Source organism: Symphalangus syndactylus, chromosome 12 (genome assembly GCF_028878055.3).
Source record: "Symphalangus syndactylus isolate Jambi chromosome 12, NHGRI_mSymSyn1-v2.1_pri, whole genome shotgun sequence".
NCBI classification, from domain to species: Eukaryota; Metazoa; Chordata; class Mammalia; order Primates; family Hylobatidae; genus Symphalangus; species Symphalangus syndactylus.
Genome location: NC_072441.2, coordinates 53878681 through 53904460, shown reverse-complemented (window position 1 = coordinate 53904460; position 25780 = coordinate 53878681). Strand labels below are relative to the sequence as shown.

General features: G+C 38.5%; 1 protein-coding gene and 1 pseudogene across 5 annotated transcripts in view; one reads left to right on the top strand and one right to left on the bottom strand.

Moving 5' to 3' along the window:
• CDC14A (cell division cycle 14A) overlaps window positions 1–25780 on the bottom strand; it is a 179649-nt gene that overhangs the window by 113299 nt on the left and 40570 nt on the right. For all 5 annotated transcript variants that reach the window (XM_063625594.1, XM_063625593.1, XM_063625591.1 and 2 more), the window contains one exon: window positions 20333–20425. In XM_063625594.1, the coding sequence (XP_063481664.1) occupies window positions 20333–20425 (93 nt within the window). The remainder of the gene's footprint in view (window positions 1–20332; window positions 20426–25780) is intronic.
• LOC134734140 (pre-mRNA-splicing factor SPF27-like) lies at window positions 17122–18131 on the top strand (annotated as a pseudogene).

Below are 25780 nucleotides of genomic sequence, written 5' to 3'. Positions count from 1 at the left end.
TGTAAAAAGGATCTTAACAACTTTAATTTCCTCTATTAATTCACAAGTAAAATATCTTCATCAGTACACATGTGTAAAATCTAATATACTTTTTAAACAGCCCAATAACAGGATATTCTAAATGTTTTTGGGTTTTGTTAAAAGTTTATATATCTGGCCGGGCACAGTGGCTCACGCCTGTAATCCCAGCACTTTGGGAGGCCGAGGCAGGCAATCACGAGGTCAGGAGTGTGAGACCAGCCTGGCCAACATGGTGAAACCCTGTCTCTACTAAAAATACAAAAATTAGCCGGGCATGGTGGCATACACCTGTAATCCAACTACCCGGGAGGCTGAGGCAGGAGAATCGCTTAAACGTGGGAGGCAGAGGTTTCAGTGAGCTGAGATTGTGCCACTGCACTCCAGCCTGGGTGACAGAGCAAGACTCCGTCTTGGAAAAAGAAAAAAAAATTCATATATCTGACTTGAAGGCAGTAAAACAAAATGATTTTAGAAACTTTTAAAATGTTATCCCCATTTTGTCACTATTTTCATTACATTTCAAAGATATGTTTCTTGGGGAAAAAAAACTAAAATTAAAAATTTTTTTTCTTTTTTTTTTTTTTAGCCAGAGTCTTACTCAGTCACCCAGGCTGGAGTACATTAGCACAATCACAGCTCATTGCAGCCTCAAAGTTTTGGGATCAAGCAATCCTCTTGCCTCAGCCTCCCAAGCAGCTGAGACTACAGACATGCACCACCACACCTGGTTAATTCTTTTTTATTTTTTATACAGACAAGGTTTCACTATGTTTCCCAGGTCCCAGGCTAAAAACTTAAAATTTGACTCTGGATAAAATACGTAGCTTGCTGCTAAAACTCCAACTCACTTGCAAGTACTGATGAATTTCTCAAAATTTCAGACATTTTGAATATAAATACTTTACCACATTCAAACTGATGAGATTCAAGGATTCTCTAATTCCTGTTAGGAACTGATAACTATTAGGAGAGTTATCACATATTCCTACATTCTTTGAACAGGATGGGTCCATTCCTATGTTTTAACGAGCAGTTGATTTCAAATTGAAAGCCTTGCAACTGCAAACTTGGTGACAGGAGTCAAGAGCAGGACTGGATGTGAGATATGGAATCAAAGGAGATCATTTTGGAGCTTTAAGATTTGACAGCCCTGCCGTATTTTGAACTTGCATGGGGCCTGTAGCCCCTTTGTTTTGGCCAATTTATTCCACTTGGAATGGCTGTACTTACCCAATGCCTGTACCCCCATTGTATCTAGGAAGTAACTAACTTGCTATTGACTTTATAGGCTCATAGGTGGAAGGGACTTGCCTTGTCTCAGATGAGAGTTTGGACTATGGACTTTCGAGTTAATGCTGAAATGAGTTAAGACTTTGAGGGACTGTTGGGAAGGCATGATTGGTTTTGAAATGGGAAGACATGAAATTTGGGAGGGACTAGGAGTGGAATAATATGGTTTGGCTGTGTCCCCACCCAAATCTCATCTTGAATTCCCACATGTTATGGGAGGGACCCGATGGGAGGTGACTGAATCATGAGGGCAGGTCTTTCTCGTGCTGTTTTTGTGTTAGTGAATGAGTCTCATGAGATCTGACGGTTTTAAAAAGGAGAGTTTCCCTGCACAAGTTCTCTTCTCTTATCTGCCGCCATGTGAAACGTGCCTTTCACCTTCTGCCATGATTGTGAGGCCTCCCCAGTCATGTGAAACTGTAAGTCCATTAAGCCTCTTTCTTTTGTAAATTGCCCAGTCTCAGGTATGTCTCTATCAACAGTGTGAAAAAGGACTAATACAGGGGATAAGGAGATATTTGTTAAAGGATATAAAATTACAGCTATTAATAGATAGGATAAGTTCTAGTGTTCCATCCCACTGTAGGATGACTACAGTTAACAGTAATATATGGTTTCAAATAGCTAGAAGGAGGATATTGAATGTCCCAAACATAAAGAAATTATTAATGTGTCAGATGATTGATATGCTTATTGCCTGGATCCATTCTGATCACTATACATTACATGTAGCAAAACCTCATTATGTGGGCAAAGGACATGAGAAGATAGCTTTCAAAAGACGACATACATGCGGCCAACAAGCATAAGAAAAAAAGCTCAGTATCACTGATCATTAGAGAAATGCAAATCAAAACCACAATGAGATACCATCTCACACCAGTCAGAGTGGTTTTTACTAAAAAGTCAAAAAAATATAACAGATGCTGGTCAGGTTGCAGAGAAAAGGGAACACTTATACACTGTTAGTGGCAGTGTAAATTAGTATAACCATTGTGGAAAGCAGTGTGGTGATTCCTCAAAGACCTAAAAACAGAAATACCATTCAACCCAGCAATCCTATTACTGAGTATATACCTAAACGAATATAAATCATTCTGTCATAAAGACACATGCACATGTACATTCACTGCAGCACTATTCACAATAGCAAAGACATGGAATCAACCTAAATACCCATCAATGGTAGAATGGATATTTAAAATGTGGTACATATATGCCATGGAATACTATGCAGTCATTAAAAAGAACAAGATCATGTCCTCTGCAGGAACATGGATGGAGCTGGAGGCCATAATCCTTAGCAAACTATTGCAGGAACAGAAAACCAAATACTGCATGTTCTCACTTATAAGCTGGAGCTAAACGATGAGAACACACGGACACAAAGAGGGGAACAACAAACACTTGGGCCAACTTGGGGATGGAGGCTGGCAGAGGGAGAGGAACAGAAAAAATAACTATTGGGTACTAGACTTAGTACCTGGGTGACTAAATATTCTGTACAACATACCCCTATGACACAAATTTACCTCTAAAACAAACCTGCACATGTACCCCTGAACCTAAAATAAAAGATTTTTTTAAGTAAAAGCATTACATGTACATTTTAAAAAAACATGAGTATGTATCCCATGAATATGTACAATTACGAAGTCAATTTAAAAAATAAAAATAAATATAAATTTTTAAAATAGCACAGACAGACACTATGTTAAGTACTGGAGATACAAATATGAGTAAGACACCACTCCTATTCAACATAGTATTGGAAGTTCCCGCCAAGGCAATCAGACAAGAGAAAGAAATAAAGCGTATTCAGATAGGAAAAGAGGAAGTCAAATTATCTTTGTTTGCAGATGACATGATCCTATATCTAGAAAACACCATCATCTCAGCCCAAAAGCTTTTTAAGCTGATAAGCAACTTCCGCAAAGTCTCAGGATACAAAATCAATGTGCAAAAATCACTAGCATTCCTATACACCAACAACAGGCAAGCAGAGAACCAAATAGTGAATAAACTCCAATTCACAATTAGCATATAAAGAATAAAATACCTAGCAATACAGCTAACAAGGGAAGTGCAGGATCTTTTCAAGGAGAACTACAAACCACTGCTCAAAGAAATCAAAGAGGACACAAACAAACAGAGAAACATTCCATGTTCATGCACAGGAAGAATCAATATCGTGAAAATGGTCATACTGCCCAAAGTCATTTATAGATTCAATGCTATTCCCATTAAACTGCCATTGACATTCTTCACAGAATTAAAAAAAAAAAAACTATTTTAAAATTCATATGGAATCAAAAAAGAGCCTGAATAGCCAAGATGATCCTAAGCAGAAAGAACAAAGGCATCACGCTACCTGACTTCAAACTGTACTACAAGGCTACAGTAACCAAACAACATGGTACTGGTACAAGAACAGACACAAAGACCAGTGGAGAGAATAGAGAACTCAGAAATAAGACCACCCACCTACAAACATCAGATCTTCAACAAACCTGAAAAAAACAAGCAATGGAGAAAGGACTGCCTTTTTTTTTTTTTTTTTGAGACAGAGTTTCGCTCTTGTTGCCCAGGCTGGAGTTGAGTCCAATGGCGCAATCTCGGCTCACTGCAACCTCCACCTCCCAGGTTCAGGCTATTCTCCTGCCTCAGCCTCCTGAGTAGCTGGGATTACAGGTGCCCACCCCCAAGCCCGGCTAATTTTTTTTGTATTTTTAGTAGAGACGGGGTTTTACCATGTTGGCCAGGCTAGTCTTAAACTCCCGACCTCTGGTGATCCGTCCGCCTCGGCCTCCCGAAATGCTGGGATTACAGGCATGAGCAAACGTGCCTGGCCAGAACTGCCTTTTTAATAAATGGTGCTGGGAGAGCTGGCTAGCCATAGGCAGAAAATTCAAACTGGACCCCTTCCTTACACCTTACACAAAAATCAACTAATGATGGATGAAATACTCAGATGTAAAACCCAAAACTAAAAAAACCCAGAAGAAAATCTATGTAATACCATTCAGGACGTGGGCAGGGGGCAAAGACTTCATGATGAAAATGCCAAAAACAATTGCAACAAAAGCAAAAATTGACAAATGGGATCTAATTGAACTAAAGAGCTTCTGCACAGCAAAAGAAACTCTCATCAGAGTGAACAGACAACCTATAAAATGGGAGAAAATTTTTGCAATCTGTCTATCTGACAAAGATCTAATATCCAGAGTCTGTAAGGAACTTAAACAAATTTACAAGAAAAAACCAAACAACCCCATTGAAAAGTGAGCAGGGGACATGAACAGACACTTCTCAAAAGAAGATATATCTGTGGCCAACAAACATGAAAAAAAGCTCAACATCACTGATCGTTAGAGAAATGCAAATCAAAACCACAATGAGATACCATCTCATGACAGTCAGAACGGCTATTACTAAAAAGTCAAAAAACAACAGATGCTGGTGAGACTGCGGAGAAAAATGGACATGTTTACACTGTTGGCAGGAGTGTAAATTAGTTCAACCATGGTGGAAGACAGTGTGGCAATTCCTCAAAGACCTAGAGGCAGAAATACCATTTGACCCAGAATCCCATTACTGGGTATATACCCAAAGGAATATAAATCATTCTATTATAAAGATGTATGCACGTGTATGTTCACTGCAGCACTATTCACAATAGCAAAGACATGGAATCAACCTAAATGCCCATCAATGATAGACTGGATAAAGAAAATGTGGTACATATACACCATGGAATACTATGCAGCTATAAAAAGAAATGAGATCAGGCCGGGCGCAGTGGCTCACACCTGTAATCCCAGCACTTTGGGAGGCAGAGGTGGGCGAATCACGAGGTCAGGAGATCGAGACCATCCTGGCTAACACGGTGAAACCCTGTCTCTACTAAAAATACAAAAAATTAGTCGGGCATAGTGGCGGGCGCCTGTAGTCCCAGCTACTCGGGAGGCTGAGGCAGGAGAATGGCATGAACCTGGGAGGCGGAGCTTACAGTGAGCCGAGATTGCGCCACTGCACTCCAGCCTGGGCGACAGTGCCAGACTCCGTCTCAAAAAAAAAAAAAAAAAAAAGAAATGAGATCATGTCCTTTGCAGGGACATAAATGGAGTTAGAAGCTATTACCCACAGCAAAGTAATACAGGAGCAAAAAACCAAACACTGCATGTTCTCACTCATAAGTGGGAGCTAAACAATGAGAACACACATGAATACATAGTGAAGAACAACACACACTGTGCCTCACAGGAGGAAGAGTATCAGGAAGAATAGCTAATGAATGATGGGCTTAATACCTGGGTGATGGGTTGATCTGTGCAGCAAACCACCATGGGACACGTTTACCTATGTAACAAACCTGCACATCCTGCACATGTACCCCAGAACTTAAAATAAAAGTTGAAGAAAAAAAAATATGTGAGTAAGAGTTATCCCTTTACTCGAAAAGCTCATTCTTACAAGGGTGAGTGTGCAAAGCAAGTAATTACAAGGAGCTCATCCTAGTAGATCATATTATGTGCAATTAATTGCAAAATGAAGTGAGAAAAGCTATAAATGAGCCATGTTCTAAGTCAGATAGTAAGAAAATGACAGTGAAGAGCTGGGAGGCAGTGAGTGAGGGGTAGGCAGAAAAACTAGAGAGAAAACATCAGGAAAGGTTTATCAGAGAAGGGAATTATGGTTTCTTAAATTAAGAAATTTCCCAAAGCAGGACCACTAAATGACTCGTACACCCACTCTTGAAAGAATTGTCTGATTCATCCTACAGTATGTATATTCACATGGAAAGGCTTGTCTGTCTGCTCATTAATTTGAAACTATGAACCACAAATATTATTTCCTATTAAATAATTCTATGAGGTACTGCAGCCCTTCTAAAATATTTCTTTGAGGCTGAGGTTACACTTTCCCAGTCCTACTATTTAGTTTTTTTGTTTTTGTTTTGTTTTGTTTTTTTGAGATGGAGTCTCACTCTGTCGGCCAGGCTGGAGTGCAGTGGCGCAATCTCGGCTCACTGCAAGCTCCGCCTGCCGGGTTCAAGCGATTCTCCTGCCTCAGCCTCCCCAGTAGCTGGGACTACAGGCACCCGCCACCACGCCCGGCTAATTTTTTGTATTTTTAGTAGAGACGGGGTTTCACTGTGTTAGCCAGGATGGTCTCTATCTCCTGACCTCGTGATCCGCCCGCCTCGGCCTCCCAAAGTGCTGGGATTACAGACGTGAGCCACAGACCTCGGCCGTCCCACTATTTAGTTTTATTACCCATGAATTTGCTGTCTAACTACATCCCTGGCTTTAAGTCCTCATCAATTTAAAGTTTGAATTTCCATAATGAAAATTAAAAGCCCCTAGAAGCATTTGTTATGGGGCTTTGGGAAGATAGGCACAGAAAAAGCAAAGCTAAGACAGAAGAGCAACAAGGAAGAAAATTAAGAAAGACACAGAGACAGAGTGTTGCTGACATGAGAACCTAGTAGTTTACATGGCCACAGTCTGTTTTTTAGCATGGCCACCCTATTTTGAGCACTAAAAATCTTAGAAATAACTGAATACACAGCAAACTCAACAGCAGTTGCAGTTAGTTCTTTTTTTTTTTTGAGACGGAGTCTAGCTCTATTGCCCAGGCTGGAGTGCAGTGGCGCTATCTGAGCTCACTGCAAGCGGTTAGCTCTTCTTTTATTTAAAATTTCAGAAAGTACTGATGAAGAGGGGTTTAATGAATTAATTCACTTTCCAAAATAGGGGAAAGGCCACAATTTTACTCACTCTGTCAAATAGAAAACATTTCTTGAAATAAAAATTTACATAAATTAAAATTATTCAATCAAGAAAACCCTTACAAACCTAAGGTTTAAGATTCTATGTCTTGAGGTGAATGGGACATTATATAACTTTTCAGCCCACACTTAGAAACTAAGCCCAATGAGATACTAAAATGACAGACCCAGTAAGGCAGGCTCAGTGCTGGCTCCTCAGGGCCTACATCATTGACCTAGCTACAGGCTTCTCAATCAAGGTTCTCCCAAACTGAATCAATGCACATTTTGGTTGCCAGGAAGAAGAGAGGAGTATGAGAGGGCTTTAAGGGTAACACAGCAATTCAAATGAAAGTGAGGTAAGAAAAGATAAATCATATTATTTGAAGGCTTAAAACAAACTCAGATTTTCCCAAAAAGTCAAGTACCAACTGAATAAAAACCATCCAGAGACAGGTATGCATCTTGATGTTTAGAGAGAGCAGTCTTTGAGGAGTTCAGAATACTTTCAGTTTTCCTTAAGCCATTCATGTTAATTGCAAACTAGCCGAGATGCAGAGCAACCAAACAATCACCTGCTCATTCAATGCCAAAATCAATGCCCTAAGAACATTCAAGAACCTTCTGGATCTAAGCACAGTAAGTAGATTCTCCAATGGCTATGTTTTGCAGTCTGCAGGTTACAACCCATTAGTGAGCAGTGAAGTCAATTTGATGGGTAAAGACATATTTTTAATAAAATAGAACAGAATATAAAATATCAGTACGCTTTACACCTTGTAAGAATTGTTTCATGAACCTCTTGTTTCAATTATACATGTGAATGGCGTGTGTGTGTGTGTGTGTGTGTGTGTGTGTGTACTAGGCTGCAATGTAAAATGTGTTTCTTATGGTGAATTACAGTGAATAAAGCTTGGAAAACTCTGTCCTAAGATACCAGCCCAATCTACTTTATATCATTCCTTGCTTCTCTTATTCCCCTATCACTCCTTGCACTTAGACCTACCCCAACACATCCATGGACATCACCAAAGTAAACATGAGAACAACAGCCATTGTACCTGGTTGGTACATGAAAGTTTTGGGGGTGTTAGCCCCATTAGCCAGAATCAAAGCTCAAAAGCTAGCTGGAAAAGAAACTGTGTGACTAGTGTATTTGAAACACTACAACGCTGCCTTCTAAATAGAAGATTCTACTCTTCCACACTGCATGCTGTTTCTAATCTTTTTGCAGACTATTATGGTTTAGATGTAGTATAATATACCAAGACCATCAGTGCTCGGTGACATGCTATATGACTGGATAAAGCTCCCAGCTAGAAACTTAGGGATCGGGGTTCCAGTCCTTCTCCATTAGCTGGGTTTGATCTTGGACAAGGTACTCGACCTCTCTGGGTTCAGATTCTCCAACTGAAATATGACAAAGCAGGACTGCAGAAGGGTTCTTCCTAGTGAGTGTTCTGTGGAGATACTTCACCAGTCTTGCAAAAGTGGGTCTTTTTTTTTAGTTAAGATGTTTATTTTTAAAACTAAAAGAAAACAGTAAACACAATCAAATACATTCAATATCAAATTTTACCATGCTACAATTACCAGGCAGCCAAATAACCTCATTTTTCATAAAATTTAAAGAGTTACCTTCAGTTTCTGTATACATTCTAGTAAACATCTCATTGATTGGAATCCTGTAGCTCTGCATGGAGAGTATGTCTAAATGTGAGCCTGCTCTGTTCAGATATCTGTATAAAATGGAACACTGATAGTCCTCACTCAGGTAAATGCCAGGTGAAGCCTAGGTAGACATGCACAGAACATGCTCTCATATCAGGCATGGCAAACAATTTCAAGTCACACTCTGATAATGGATAATGTCTTCAGGGCTTTGAGTACCTCCTTTCTGATTTTTTTTTTCATAATGAACGCATGCAGCTAAAAATTTTCAAGATCCAACTCTAATTAAAAATGTTCTAGTATTCCTCTTTCAAGCATATGAATTACTTCTTTTTTTTTTTTTTTCATGGAGTTTTGCTCTTGTTGCCCAGGCTGGAGTGCAATGGTACAATCTCAGCTCACCGCAACCTCCACCTCCCAGATTCAAGTGATTCTCCTGCCTCAGCCTCCCGAGTAGCTGAGATTACAGGTATGTGCCACCATGCCCAGCTAATTTTGTATTTTTAGTACAGACGGGAGTTTCTCCATGTTGGTCAGGCTGGTCTCGAACTCCTAACCTCAGGTGATCCGCCCACCTTGGCCTCCCAAAGTGCTGGGATTACAGGCATGAGCTACCGCGCCCGGCCCCATGAATTAATTCTTAACTGGAAATTATCCTGAGACTGCAAGGATGGCTGTTAAAAAAAATCGTTGACAGTAGCAAATACTTATATGTATAAATAAGTAGTTTCACCTATTGAGAAAAACAGAAATAATGCTGAGAGTAAAATTAACATTATCATCCACAATATTAATTTCAAATGTTTGTATGTACAGTATTAACAAAGCCCATTTCAGTTCTATAGAACACACTGTTTTACTCAGTAACTTTAAGAAAATTAGTTAACGCTTTGCAACACTGATTCTTGCTGTTATTTTTACAATTAGTAGTGACTTCATAATTTATCTTTAAGCACATCACAGGTTTTAAATTACTCCATATTAAACTTCCACAAAACTGTGGAAGTCAACCAACTAAGACTTATTTATCAATTAAACAGTCATTCATTTCACAAACACTTATTGAACACTTACGATGTGTCAGACATTGTTCTAGATGCCGGGGCTATTGTGGAAAATAAGGCAAAGTCCTTTCCCTTAAAGGGAGAGATAATAAACTGGTAAATAAATAATTTCAAGTGCTAAAAAAAAGTACATTCCCTTAATTCAGTATATATTGAAGTAGCAAAAACTGCAATTACTTTTGCACCAACCTAAAGTGAAACAAATGGATGTTAGCTTCTTCACATAGAAAGTATATGTTATTCCAAGGCTACTGATAAGATTCAGAAATTTGTGAGTAAATTACTGTAAGCATACACAGTGCATCACTACTAAATATATAGTACTAAATGCAGTGAGTATGTATGCCTGTGTGTGCAGCTGTGTATGTGTATATAAATTTGAGAACTTATTTACAACACAAAGGAAGTTTATTATCAGGATGCCAAAAGAAAAAAAGAAAAAAAAACTGAAAAGATTGATGCACCTTAACTTGACAAATCTTCCACTAATGAAAAGCAAACAGCTAATTTTCCTCGCCCACAGCTAAATGAAACAGGCAAGAAAAGTTGAGTAAGAGGTGACACTGCTCTACCCATATGCAGAAGGCTAACAGAATGTCCAGTCTCAAAGAGTCTGAAATTGAAAATGCTGTATGAGTTTAAGGAGCCTGATCTGTTTCAAAGCCACCAAAAATACAAGCCTACAAAGATAAAAGACTGGCCCATTTACAGGCAATATCACAAAAGAGTTGCCTATCAAACTATAAAAGGAAGGAACTGCAAACAGGAAATTGCCCAGCCCCAGCCATGTGCCTCCCCTCCCTTCCTCTCCACTAACTTCTATAAGCAGAAGCAAACACTACCGTTAGATTTACCAACAAGCCACAGAGAAGGACGACAGACACTAGCAGCTGACATCTAATATATTATTGGTTTAATAAATATTTAAAGTAAATGCCTTTATTATTTTGAACCAACTTTTTGATAATTTTACCTATATTTTAAATGACATTTGTTTAATCTACAGTTTTTTAATGTCAATGTAAAGTAGTTCTGAAATCAGAATTTACAGAATTGTGAGTCAAAAGATAAGCAAAATAATATACTTGGTCCAAACAATAAAAACAAAAACAAAATCACAGTTAATTGTCTGGGTATATCAGTGTCCAATGATTTAAACACACACACTCTAACCACTTTTAAATAATACTGTTCTGTTAAAATTTCTGTATATTCAGCAGACAGCTTAATGTTCAAAAATCAATAGGTCCATTATCAGCAGTTCCAATTAAGCACATTTATATTCAGGTATACAGAAGTACTTAATAGAGCACTCTGACATTCTAATGAGTAACAGCAGGAAAGGTCTGTGGACTTCCTAATTTTTTACAGAAACTTGGACTGATGGGCATGCTTTCTAGTAGTCTGTATCTATTGAAACAAATAGACACAGAAAAAATGACTTCATCTTTTTTTTTTTTTTTTTTTTGAGTCAGGGTCTGGGCTGGAATGCAGTGGTGTGATCATAGCTCATTGTAACCTCAAACTCCTGGCCTCAAGCAATCCTCCAGCCTCAGTCTCCAGGTAGCTGGGTCTGCAGGCTCCCACCACTGTACCTGGCTAACTTACTTTTTAATGGAGGCTAATAGCACTTATGCACTCTAAAATGGTCTAAATATAGGAAACGAATATAAAAACACAAAGTTTTCAAACAGTTAATAAATCTATAAATAAAACCATGAGAATAAGCAACCTCATTAATCAAAAAAAATGATTACTAAAACAATGAGGTAGCATTTTTCACCAATTAAATTTCTAAAACTGTAATGTTCATACCCAATATGCAAAGATTACATGAAATTGGAGATTTGACATAATACCAAATTTAGTATAAACTGGCTTAAGTATAGCAATATGCTCCAAGAGTCTTAAAAACTCTGAAATTTAAAATTATTTACCCCACTTCTGGCAATCTAAAGACAAAAATCCACAAAAGGAAACACTTATAATATAGAAAGAGATCTGTCACATTATAAAAAATTTTGAAAGAAATCTAAAATGTTAAACAATGGTATTCTCTCTAAATGAAATATTATTTGGTTACCCAATAGCAAAATGGCAAAACACACATAGGCTAAATTTTAAAAGGCTCAAAAAACTACATTGCAATCACAACTAATAAATAGTTCAGGTTTAGAACTGCAGGAGAATTTTTCTACATTTCTTCTACAATGTGGTTACTCCACTTTTTAAACCTTTTTTAATTGTAAGGGAAAAAAAACACCCCTATCTTCTCATTAGATTATCCCCTTTTCAAAATGGACATTTAAAATAAAATTAAATTAAAAATTTAAAATAACTAGTTTTCTTCCAGCCTCGCTTCACTCCCCTACTACCAGAAAAAGCATCATCACCTTCATGCTATTCTCCCTGTCTGATGGTTCCTCAGCAACCTGGCCTGCTGGGATTGACCATCTTGGAACCTCCCCTCTCTCCAGGTCTGAACCCAGCCCTCCACACCCACACCAACAGGCAGGGAGTCATTCACCTTAGTATCCTCAACTCTAGGAACAAGGCCTGTTACATGAAAATACCTCAAAAAAAATTTGTTAGATAAATTCATATTTACCCAATTGTACCTATTGCCCGCTTTAAACAATTGTTTATCGCTCATCTGTCCCACATTTTAAGCTAGGCATTGTTTTAATGTATATTTTATTTTTTTTTATTCCCTAGAGCCTACCATAGTGCTAGGCAGGGCTCACAGTAGCTAAACAAAGATTTACTGAACTAATGAATACCTGACTACAGATCTCACAAATTCATTTGGTTTAAACAGAATATTCCCTTAAAATAACATCCTTGGAGAGAAATATACTCATACCTTCCAGTGAATTATACTAAGCAATAATCAGATTAACAACCATACGAGTGTTGTTACTGAGCCAAGGAAGTATTTAAGTGAAAAATATGGTGGACAAGAGGAAGATGGGCAGACAGAAAGAGGGGAAGTAGCTGTCCAATCTTCAGGGAGGTAGCCTAAAGGGTCTACGCACAAAAGTGAGTGATAGAAGTAGGAGACTGGGTCAGAAAACTTTGTGGAAGGCCACATAGCTTCCCTGCCAGGGCCACCAGACATTCCTAAGTGCATACAATGTCAGACACTGCACCAATGACACCTTTATATAAATGACCTCCTTCAGTCCTCACCGCAAGTAAAATAGGGTATTATTATGCCTATTTTAAAGATGAAAAAAAACAGGAGTTTGGATAAGTTAACTTGCTCAGGGCATACAACTAACAATTAGATTCAAAGCCCAGTGAGCCTGTGGCTATGTTAAAGTCATTGCTCACAACCACTAAGCCAAATGGAGAATGGCTTCTTTGCAATTAGTCACAGACTTAGGAGTAGAGTATAACTACTTAGGTCTTAAGTGTAGTCTACAAAATAAATAGCCAACACAGACATGGTTAGACAGTCTAAAAACCTCAGGCTTGTTATCCCCAATTCAGACATGACATCTGGTTCAGGCTAGTCTCAGTTAATCCACAATGTAGACCTCTAATTTAGCAATGCAAAGACTTAACAAGTGGGTAAGGAAAGTATACAATGTGGCTACCATCTCTGTTTAAGCATCCTCCACATAACAGAAAAAAAATTGTATTTCTTTAACTCTGAACTTAATTTTCTAAGCTAAACAGTCACACTTATTTTAACGTCTTCTCATACATATTATTTTCCAATTCTTCAGTCACGGTGACCTGATCCAAATTCTCCTTGACCTTGCCATAGACCTGCAAAACTGAAAACAATATAGTAACACAGGTACTAGTGAAGACTTGGTCTTTAAGCACATGGCAAGAACCTAATTAATTCATACTCATAATTTTTAAAAGCCATCTTTTTCAAACTCATATCAGAGTGTTGTAGATGCTGCAATGATCTAAACATCCTAACTTCAGAACTGCACTGAGTGTTGCCCTGGAAGGGAAACACCTTTCTGACAAAGCTGGTCTCTTCTTAAATCTGAGCCTTCCATCTCAAGGAGCACAATGTCACAATGTAGGGGGTGAAGAGATGCTCTACTAGTAGAGGCATCCCTAAAATGGGTACCTATCATCTGCTAAGTGTCACTGTGGTCTCCAGTGGCCACATCATTCCAGCAACCCTGGCTTTAAGATCACTGAACATGATGGTCTATATCAGGGTGTCTAATCATTTAGCTTCCCTGGGCCACGGCGGAAGAAGAAGAATTGTCTTGGGCCACACATAAAATACACTAACACTAAGGATAGCTGATGAGCTTTAAAAAAAAAAAAATCTCATAATGTTTTAAGAACATTTATGAATTTGTGTTAGGCCACATTCAAAGCCAGCCGCAGGTTGAACAAGCTTGGTCTGTATTTTATCTCCTTTTTGATCCTTATGACAGCTCTATGAGAGAAAGCATAAAAAGTCTCCCCCCACTTAGATATAAGGAAATAGAAACACAAAAGCTGTGAAATACTTGAAGTCATTATCTAACAGAGAAACCAACAGTGCCACAAGATGGCACACTCAAAAGTAAGCCATGGTGTTGGTGGCACAACAATTGGAAAGTAGTTAATACCACTGAGCTGTACGTTGTAAAATGGTTAAGACAGCAAGTTTCATGTTACGTATATTTTACCACAAAAAAAAAATTGGGAAAATACAAGTTTTTTTTTTTTAAAGGCTAGGTAGTGATGTAATTTTGTATACCGGTTACTACCCTTGGTGTATGATCTTTACTTTGATTCCGTATCTTTAAAAACCAAAGTTGGCTCAGTCATGACTACAAATATTCTGGTAAAGGGGAAGACACCACTTTATACCTTACGTCCAACTTCATTATTTTCAGGAGTTTCCCATATATTACCTTCTTTCTTTCATGTTTTATCATCCCATTATTCATTCACTCAAAAGATACTTACAGAGCACCCATTAGGTACCAGGCACAGCTCTAAATTGATAGTGTTCAAATACTGAAATAGTTCTATACCAGTTAGTAAATAGCTGCAGCCCACAGCACACCACTCCACTCCACACTGGCTATCCTAGTCTCTTCCTTGGGACCCACTCCCATCCCCTAAGCCCTAGACTTCCCCATGATTCAGCAAAGCAAGAAGCCTCCAGGACCCTGTCCCAACTTCCAACTCAACGGGTGAATACCCGGCCTAACCCCTTGTTAAATATTTTATCACCCTCCACACACAGCAACGAACAAACAGATAAAGTCCTTACCCTCTAGTCTGGGAAAGAGATAATAAGCAAGTAAATGCATAAACAAACAAAGTAATTTCAAATAGTAGCATGCTATAAAGAAAATAAAGCAGCAAAGGTCTAAAGGATGACTAGGGGTGGAGGTAACAGGGTAGAAATTAAGAGAAAATCTCTCTGAGAAGGTAACATTAGAAAGAGCCAGGCATGCAGAGGTCTGAAGTAAGAACATTCCAGATAGAACAGAAATATCCAGGCTCTTTGGTAGGAACAAGCATGGAATTTCAGTTAGAAGGCCAGCATGAGGGGAGCATCTTGAGCAAGGAGACCACGGAGGTAGAGAGGGTCAAATCAGAAAGGATCTTAATGGCATTGGTAAGGATAAATTTTATGCCAAGATCAGTGAGCAATCACAGATTTGAAACAGGGTAATGACGTGACCTAATTTACGATTTTAAAAGATTACTCTGACAGTTGTATGGCAACTAAATTAATGGGAAGCAAGAATATAAAAAGGAGACAACATATAAAGCTGTGGTCATAATCCAGGTGAACAATGACAGTGGCTTGGGCTAGGTGATAGCAACAGAAATGGAAAGATACATTCTGATTCAGTATGTTTTAGAGGTAGAGCTGACCAAACTTACGAATAAGTAGAATGTGGGATGAGCGAACAAAAGAAATCAAAATGACTACTCTTTTGATTTAGCAAGTCACTGATGGTAGTCCACTTACTAAAAAGGGAATGACTTGGGAAATAAATACATTTAGGGAGAGAAGGAATAAAAACTTCTGTTTTGTCACAATAAATTTGAGGTATCATTTAGATGTATAATATGGAGCTATCAAACAGGCAGTTGGATATTTGATCCTTACAATAATCCTGTGAAGTAGACAAGGAAACTCAGGTATTATCCAAATTTTACAAATGAGAAAACTAAGGCTTTGAGAAAAAGGTTTGTCTTAGTACAAAATACTTTTATTAGTCAGTCAATGCCCCTTAACAAAGGGCTGATTCCACATTTTAAGAACAGGAACACCTTCACTGTTAAAGACTTCTGTTTGATAAAATATACCTACCTACCTAGCTTGCCTCATATAAGTTACATAGCTGCTCCGAAGGTAAAGGTCTTTTGTATCCAGAGAAGATGCCCCCAGAAAACGGACACTTATCCAACTAGCAACATTTAATATATGTAAAACTTAACTGAGATATATGTATAATGGATATTATTGACTATCTTCTTACAAGACTGTCAACAAGTAAATACATACAGACAATACGAAGAAAGGCATAAAATTCTCTTTAAGGATCCACTGCCAATTTTTAATTCCATTTGTATTAAGGGTTTGTGTCAAAAAGCCTTCTGGGGAATACAGTTCCAAAATTAGAAAAACCAATTGGGACATGACCAGTTCAAGAATAATCACTTCATACTGCTTCTCAAGACTGTAACTAGTGTGTAAGACAAGCTCATGCTGTACTCAGCACTTCTTTCACCATGCTAGGACTGCTTTTTCCCCTTTAGGTTGCTTTAAAGTGGTGGAAACTTCTGCATTAGAAGACATATTTTGTCACAGAGTATTTTGTCACAAGCTCAAGGCATCTATTATAATCCTTTCAAAGTTCTAGAGGCACCCTGCTGAAATGAAAAACCACACTAAACAAAACAGGAAGAATAGGTGTTAAAAAGGAAAGAAGAGGTTGGGTGTGGTGTCTCACATCTGTAATCCCAGCACTTTGGGACGCTAGAGCAGGGGGATCACTTGAGGCCAGGAGTCCTGAAGCCAGGCTGGGCAACAAAGCAAGGCACTGTCTCTACAAAAATAAAATGAAATTAGCTGGCTGTGGTGGCACACACCTGCAGTCCCACCTTCTAGGGAGGGCTGAGGCAGGAGGATCGCTTGAGCACAGGAGTCTGAGGATACACTGGTCTACGATCGCACCACTGTACTGCAGCCTGGGGGACAGAGCAAGACTCAGTCTCAATAAATAAATAAATAAATAAATAAATAAATAAGGAAAGAAGAGAGAGAAGACGCAAGGGAGGGAAAAAGGGGTAAAGAAATGAGAAGAGTAGGGCAAACCTGAGGTCCCCAGAATGGCAGGCACAGGTTTGGTGGCTGGAGAGGTTGAGGTGGATGCACTGCTATATTTTTTTTTTGCCGGGGGGAGATGGGACAGAGTCTTGCTGGGTAGCCAGGCTGGAGTGCAGTGGCGCGATCTCGGCTCACTGCAACCTCCCCATCCTGGGTTCAAGCAATTCTCCTGCCTCAGCCTCCCGAGTAGCTGGGACTACAGGCTCACATCACCACGCCCAGCTAATTTTTGTATTTTTAGTAGAGACATGTTGGTCAGGATGGTCTCCATCTCTTGACCTCGTGATCCGCCCGCCTCAGCCTCCCAAAGTGCTGGGATTACAGTAGTGTGCCACCGCTTGATTGATATTGACCACTTGATCCATATTTTGATCAAGGTTATGAAGCCCCTGGTGTGCAGGAAGCGGCTGCAGTGCTGGTGGAGGAGGAAACTCACAGATAACCAACCTGGTATGAACTACCTGAGATACCTGACAGTCTCATATTATTCTGCTTTTGAAACTGACATAATGAGAAATGAATTTGAGAGACTGGCTGCTTGACAACCAACTGAATTGCTCACTATGAAACAATATGAACTTCCAGCCCCTTCCTCTGGTCAAAAAAAATGGCATTACCGCATGGCAAGAATGTGTAAACAATTCTATGGCCTAGTTAGAGCATCAAGTAGTCAGAATTGAGAATCTGAAACTAATGTCACAGCATGGATTTAATGCCTGGAAAGTACACAATGAAAATCTAGTTCATATGATTGAATATGCACAGAAAGAACTTCAGAAGTTAAGAAAACATATTCAAGATTTAAACTGGCAGAGAAAGAACATGCAACTCACAGCTGGATCTAAATTGAGAGAAATGGAGTCAAATTGGATATCCGTGGTAAGAATTATGAGACTGAACAGACTATTTTTCAGCTAGAAAATGAAATCTATCAAATTAAACAGCAACATGGAGAGGCAAACAAAGAAAACATCCGGCAAGACTTCTGAAAAGACAATTTCGCGGGTAGGAAAGTTGGGCTCTCACAAAAGGCATCTGAACTTTTAATGAACTGTGAAGGACAACAGCAACTTCCCAAAACCACTGATGTTTAAATGTTTAGAAATCATAGAATGTGTGGGCTGCTGCGGTAATTCTATTTGTGTATCTCAACAGAAGTAAAATGTCTAGCTTGGTAGTAATTTTATAGCCATAAAAAAGAAAAACCTTTAGGCTTTCAAAATAAGTATGACTTTAGAATAATATTATGTCATAGAATTAATTTTGAACCATGTGGGTCATGTTTTGTATCCAAGGATCTTTATTCAAAGTTTTCAACATGTACAGGAAGTTGGAAACTTTTGGTTTATTACCTTGTCTAATAAAGAGATAGTTCTAAACACATTCTTGATTACCAAACAAGACTTCAGAAACACAGTGACTATACAGAGTCATCATTACCATCATCATCATAGATAACTGTTATATCAAGCTTAATATGTGCTGAACACTGTCCTGAACACTTTGGGTAGATAAACTAGACAAATATGAATAAAAATCATTTGGTCCTCACAAAAAAAAAAGAAAGAAAGACGTGAGAAGAGTGGCAAATGACCACTTCTTGATGGCAATCCTTTATGAGAAAGGATCCACAAATAACATGCTTACAAAGCATAACAAAACCCTGCAGGAAAAGCACATTTGTTTACAGGGCTTGAATCCAGAAATTAGTACAGTCTTTTTCCATATTTCAATCACAGTGTCAATCATCAATTTCAAATGAGTAGTCATTATCAATGTAAGGTAAAAAATATTCAGCTTACCAGAACTTCACTGAACCTTCATGCTAACTGCCAGCTTTTCATGTATGCACTTAAAATAAAAGCAATAGCCTGGCTGGCACTACAAATAATCTTAGTATCCTAAGAATTGAAAGGAAATGTAGGGGTCATTACATCCAACCCTCTCATTTTGTGGATAAGGAAACTAAATAAAGCTGAGAGAGATAAAGTGCATCATCACAGGGCCCTTCAAGATGAAAAACATGTTTTCTGACTCTTAGCCACTATTCCTTGTACTATACCATGCTATCTACAGAGCAAGAAAGAATGCTGCCACAAGGGGTAGGCCAAGGGTTTACTGCAGCTACATCAAGGGACAAAAGATGGGCAGGGCTGAGCACCTCAGTGCTACAAGCAAGGCCCCAGCCCACAGCCTGGCTGACAGTCTGCCACTCTTCTCAGCCTGCACCCTGCAACAGCTGACAGCTTTTCCAGCAATACTGCTGGGCTTTTCCCCCTAGAGCTTTTGGGTAGATGGGGCAGAGTTTGAGGTCTAGTAGCTAGCGCCCTCTTCCCTCAAGGTCCTTAGAATGAGGCCCTTGAAAAGTCACTCAGCAGGGTTGCTTCCGTGGCTTCAGAGGAGCACGAGCCCTCCCCAAGGATGAGGGGAAATGATACCTGTCTGCTCCCTGCCTTTAAACCAGCATATTCCCAACCGGTATCACACATATCCCTGCAAGTATGTTTTAGCTCTGATGGTTTCTGCTTTCTAAGCTTTTGCCTAATCACAGCATATATAGAAAATTCCAGAATCACCACTCTAAAACTCCGTAGCATGGTCATGTGGAATTTATACTGACGTGTTAGTGTCTGCAGAGAACAAAATTTCTAATTGAAATTAGTTTTGGAAAAGTCTCTTGTAGTTATTAGGGAAGCTATAATATATGCAGGATTTATATTCAGTTTGCCTACTGCAAACAATTGTATAAATGAATGGATTGATAAAAATAATAACAACCCTCCCCTGTGCAATCTAGGATTTCCTCTTCTCCCAAAAAATGAACACTTCAACAGTCTTTTAAAATCTTCCATAATATCATATTTCATGCATTTAAACATACACACATGCACACACACATATTTTTTTCCTAGAAACGTCCTTGGTAGGTATTCTTTTTATTAAAACACCTATATAACTGTGGAATTCAAGCTACATATTGCAGTTCCAAGATTCTCTCATTAACTAGTAGAAAATAAAATCTAAAGAGTAAACATTCCACCACTGCTAGTCCATATTTCTCACTACAGATCAATTCCCAAACTGCTAATAATCTCCACCATCTCTCAATCCCACTGAAAAACTGGTCTGGATTTTGTTTGACAGTGTTAGCATTTCACTGGCCTGATTATAGAAAATAATCATGAAGAAGGTACTTACCGCATAGGCACCTATCAAAAATGCTGCATTTGCTCTTTTCCGTTGGTCAAAACAGGTGTAGTGTACTATTTTCTTTCTTGACAAACTGTATGACTAGAAAGAGGAGATAAAAAGAGTTAGTGTAACCACAGAGACAAAGTTAACATATACAGAAGGCAAACATCATCTCTTAACCATCAAGATGTGCCACAACCCTTAAAATTTAACAACGTTCAACTTTAATTTCTATGGCATTTGAGGGTTGGAGAATTACTAGCTCAGATTTTGTACAGCCCAATCATCATGTAAGAATCAACAATATAATTAATATCTTTCTCTCCAAGAAAAGAAATTAATATGGTGGAAAATAATTAAATTACTGGCATCTCTATTAACAGGAAACATTTTTGATGATTTATTCTGAATCTTCTACAGAAAGTCTCTTCACACTTTGTTACCCCCTACATGCCACCCCAACTCCCAGGAATGTTATCTATCGTTTTCATATAGCACAATTTTTTTAAATGTCAACCAGTCTACTATGATCTCTAAAAAATCGTATCTTTAAAGACCAATATTAATATTTTCTTTCTGGGATGTTCTATAACAACCCCCTTTTAATATCCGAAAATACTTGGTTAATGGAAAAATACCATTAAAAAATTATATCAGCAAACATCTTAATACAACACATTACAATAGCCATCTATTAAATTCACGAATTCAGACAGTTAATAAGCACCTGTTATATGCCAGGCAATATGCTGCATGCTCAAGTATTTAACTAAGTTCAAAATAATCAACATGGTTTGTTGTACACATGCTAAACATGAAAAGAAATGACAAAAAGATCTGGTAAAATGAAATCAAATTATTAATCAAAACTCAAATAAGTATATGACAATGAGAACACAATGTAACTCAATGAAATCTGCTTGATTTCCTCACTTTTCAAAATTTATGTATTTTGACAATTGATTTTCTAAATATAGGCACGTAAATTGTCTTTAATGAGCTAGCAAAAAAAACACAGGCACAAAAGTACATTTCAGTATTTGTCTATAAATTCACATTGACTATAAAAGCAGCTTTTTCTATCTTATACATTGACTACAACACACAGAAAATCCCTGCTTTTAGAAGCTCTTTAAAAAAGGTAAATAGAGCTCAACTATGTACTTTTCTTGATCCTGCTATTGTCTACAAAGAAAAAAAAAACTCTTCCATCTCTGAAGCCCATTCTAAGATGAAACTGCAACACTCTGGCTTTACCATGTAACCACAGAAAGTGTATCCCTCCAATGAGCCAGGAAATCTTCATCACTCCAAGTCAGGCATTTCTTTTATAACCAAAAATCATATATATATATATATATATATATATATATATATATATACACACACATATATATACGTATATATATACACATATATATATACATATATACGTATATATATATACACATATATATATACACACACATATATATATATATATATATATATTTTTTTTTTTTTTGAGACAGATTCTCGCTTTGTCACCCAGGCTGGAGTGCGGTGGCGCAACCTCGGCTCACTGCAACCTCCGCCTCCCAGGTTCAAGCCATTCTCCTGCCTCAGCCTCCCATGCAGCTGGGACTACAGGCACCCACCACCATGCCCGGCTAATTTTTGTATTTTTAATAGAGACGGAGTTTCACCATGTTGGCCAGGCTGGTCTTGAACTCCTAGAATCATATTATCTGAAAATAGTCGTACCCTTTTATCTTTTATCTTTTTTTTTTTTTTTTTTTGAGACAGAGTCTTGCTCTGTCACCTCACCCAGCACCCAGGCTGGAGTACAGTGGCATGATCTTGGCTCACTGCAGCCTTGACCTCCCAGCCTCAATTGATCCTCTCACCTCAGCCTCCTGAGCAGCTGGGACGACAGGTACATGCCACCATGCCTGGCTAATATGTGTATTTTTTGTAGAGGTGAGGTCTTACCATGTTGCCCAGGCTGGTCTCGAACTCCTGGGCTTAAGCGATCCACCTGCCTTGGCCTCCCAAAGTGCTGAGATTACAGGCAGGAGCCAGGACATCCGGCCAGTAGTGCCCTTTTTATTAAACTTTTAAAAATTAGTATGTGAGGCCAGGTGTGGTGGCTCATGCCTGTAATTCCAACACTTTGAGAGGCCAAAGTGGGAGAATCACTTAGGGCTGAGAATTTGAGACTAGCCCAGGCAACATAGTAAGACCTCATCTCTACAAAAAGACTGGATAGGAGTATCACTTAAGCCCAGGAGATGGAGGCTGCAGTGAGCCATGATCACACCACAGCAGTACAGCCTGGGTGACAGAACAAGAATTTGTCTCAAAAACAAACAAACAAAAATCAAACAAAAAAATTAGTATTTGACTCAAAGAAAGTATCTTATTGCCAACACCCTTATTTCCTGACAGGTTTATACAAATACTCCTATGAAATAAAGAGAGAACAAAGGCACAGCATTTAATTCAGCTCAGTTGAGTTGATGCATTGAAGTTACCTAGGGATGTAAAGGTTACAACCAATGGTGCTGACACTTGATTTCTTGCTTTCTCATTTTGGAACTAATGACTGCCTGAACATTTCCTTTTTCTGTTTTATTTCATTGTCTCATTGTCTGTTGGGTGGTTGGTTGGTTTTGCCACTTATTTGTTCTCCATCAATAAGTTATGTTTGATTTACCAAAAAGGAAATAAAGGCTCCTCAGACCTAAGCATCTCCTATCATCTCTGAATTGCAAATATCTAAATACTGCCTTACACAGGCCAGGCTCTCAATAAACATGAGTCAGACTGAGCATAGGAACTCGACACTCTCATGGCTCCCAGCCTCTCCCTATTTACGTTTCCTAATTCCCTAAAATACCTGTGGGGAAGAAAATATCAACAGTCTATCTTCAAGTATGGATTATCATTTTTGATGCTCTTTTCTACTAAGAATTTAGGTTTTATGACAAACTACTGCTATTGTTTAATAATGTGAAACTGTATTTATTTTACAAATCTACTTGCTGAAAGCGACAAGTCATAGTGCTGTTCTTTCATCACTGACGCTGATTTCTTCCTTGGGTTTTTTGGAGGGGGGTTGGGGGGAGTAGAATCTTTTGTGTTTACTTGGTTTTGTTTTCTCTCTCTCTCATTCTAAAGTATATAGAATACAGAGACTTTTCCTGGAACATGAACCATAAAACTAAAGGACAGAACTCTGAGGAAGACTTTCTTTTCACTGTATAGCTATAAATATTCTTTAAGTAAATATAATACAAATTAACACTTTAAAGATTTTAAAACAATGCTTAAACTTTATAAGCTTTCATAAATTACATCAGATAGAGAATGGTCTTCACAAAATCTTCCTAGAAACTTTATTTAAAAATATTTCCTATGAGAAACTCCCCACAGGAAGCAAACATAACTGACTTTTTTTTTTTTAGAGCTTTCTGCCTGATTTTTAGGAAAATGTTTAAAGCTGCTAGCATTTACTTTGCTTAGATATTTTTGGAATTCAGTTTCCTCGGTTAAGTTTCAAAAGCACACCAGCCAAGAAATGATTTCCTGCTTAGCGAAGCTTGGCCAGTATCTCCAAGGTCAAATCACTGAGAGGTGAGTTCTCTCACTCGAGGAATCAAAACAAATTCAAAGTGAATGAGAGCAGAGAAAAATCTACTAATCTTAAAATTAGACCTTGTCCTAATTTCCTAATTAATCTCAAATTTGCTAATCTCAAAATTAGGCCTTGTGCTAATGTCCTTCCTTTTCGCAACTGGGCCTCCCTCTTATGGTCATCCTGGCCCACAGTTTTATACCAGTGATGCTGTTCAACAGGGAAGATACTTTGGTATTGGAATAAAAATTTGAGGGATAACAAAATATTTTGTCAATTGTTTAGCTGATGTTTTATATGAGTGGGCTGATTTAAAAAAAAAAACTCTTTAATGTTTTTTCCTCTCAAATTTTAAGCATGTCCCCCACTTAAAAAATACTATTACATAATCAAAGCACCCTAGAAGAAGCAATACTAACACCCAGTGGAGACACTGATGACTGAAGTACCTTCTATGGAACATTAACTTCTCTTTTGAGATATTTCATGGAAGAACTTTACCATGCAGACAAAGTCACAGTTCGGAGGCAATAGGACAGGACTCTATGTATGAGCCCAGTCAATGTTTTCTCAGATTCTGCCCTAATATCAGGAGAATATCATGCCTCTAAATTGGACAGTGGCCTCTTCCTTACTCTGGTCTGTCTCCTCTGTAGCTGGGACCACAGGAAGGTGTCACCACGCCTGGCTAATTTTTGTATTTTTAGTAGAGATGGGGTTTCACTATGTTGGCTAGGCTGGTCTTGAACTCCTGACATCAAGTGATCTGCTCACCCCAACCTCTCAAAGTGCAGGGATTACAAAGCAAATATGATGAGTGGGCCCTTCAAGGAGAACACGTGCAAGATTATGCCATAGCCACAGGCTTTCAATGAGCTACCTGCTCTATTACAGATTATTTTCTGCTTTACACAAGAAGCTCACAGGTTACAAAAACACTGTATGCCATAGCAAAGTGAAGTTTAAAATTGGCCAATTCCAATAAATACAGTGTAAATATAAAATAGAGAGGGTCACAGAAAGAATACTAAGACCTCTGGACTATTTGCCAGCTCTGTAGCAGCACAGCACATGACCCATTACAAATCATAATCTGCCGCCAGCCACTATCCACCTTATGTTTTAGATTTCTATCTTGAAACTGGAACAAATACCCTTCTTTTTTTTTTTTTTTTTTTAATACTATCTCACTCTGTCACCCAGGCTGGAATACAGTGGCATGATCTTGGCTCACTGCAACCTCCATTTCCCAGATTCAAGCAATTCTCATGCCTCAGCCTCCTGAGTAGCTGGGACTACAGGCAGGTGTCACCACGCCTGGCTAATTTTTGTATTTTTAGTAGAGATGGGGTTTCACCATGCTGGCCAGGCTGGTCTTGAACTCCTGACCTCAAGTTATCTGCCCACCCCGACCTCTCAAAGTGCGGGGATTACAAAGCAAATACCCTTCTGAACTTTCTAAACTGAAGTGGACATAGCCAGCCCTCTATATTAACCGCAACAACAGCTCGCATTTATTGCTCACTTATGACATTCCACCATTTTCCAAAGCAATAGGAATGGCACCAGAGGGGTCCAGTTTAATCAGACACATAATGTCTCCCAGACTAGGGGTCCTGGGCAAGGCTAAAATACAATGAGCATACTGTGTTTTACAAGGAGAACATAAGCCCAGAGCCAGAGAGGGCCTTTGATGAACATTTACACAGCAAAAGTAGTAAGCAGGATCAATCCAAAACTTTCTCACTGAGCCTGATAATTTGTGTAAATCTTAATTATGAGGCCATAACAAGTTTCATGCTTCAGAATTTAAATAATTCTCGGGTTGAATTGGCCAA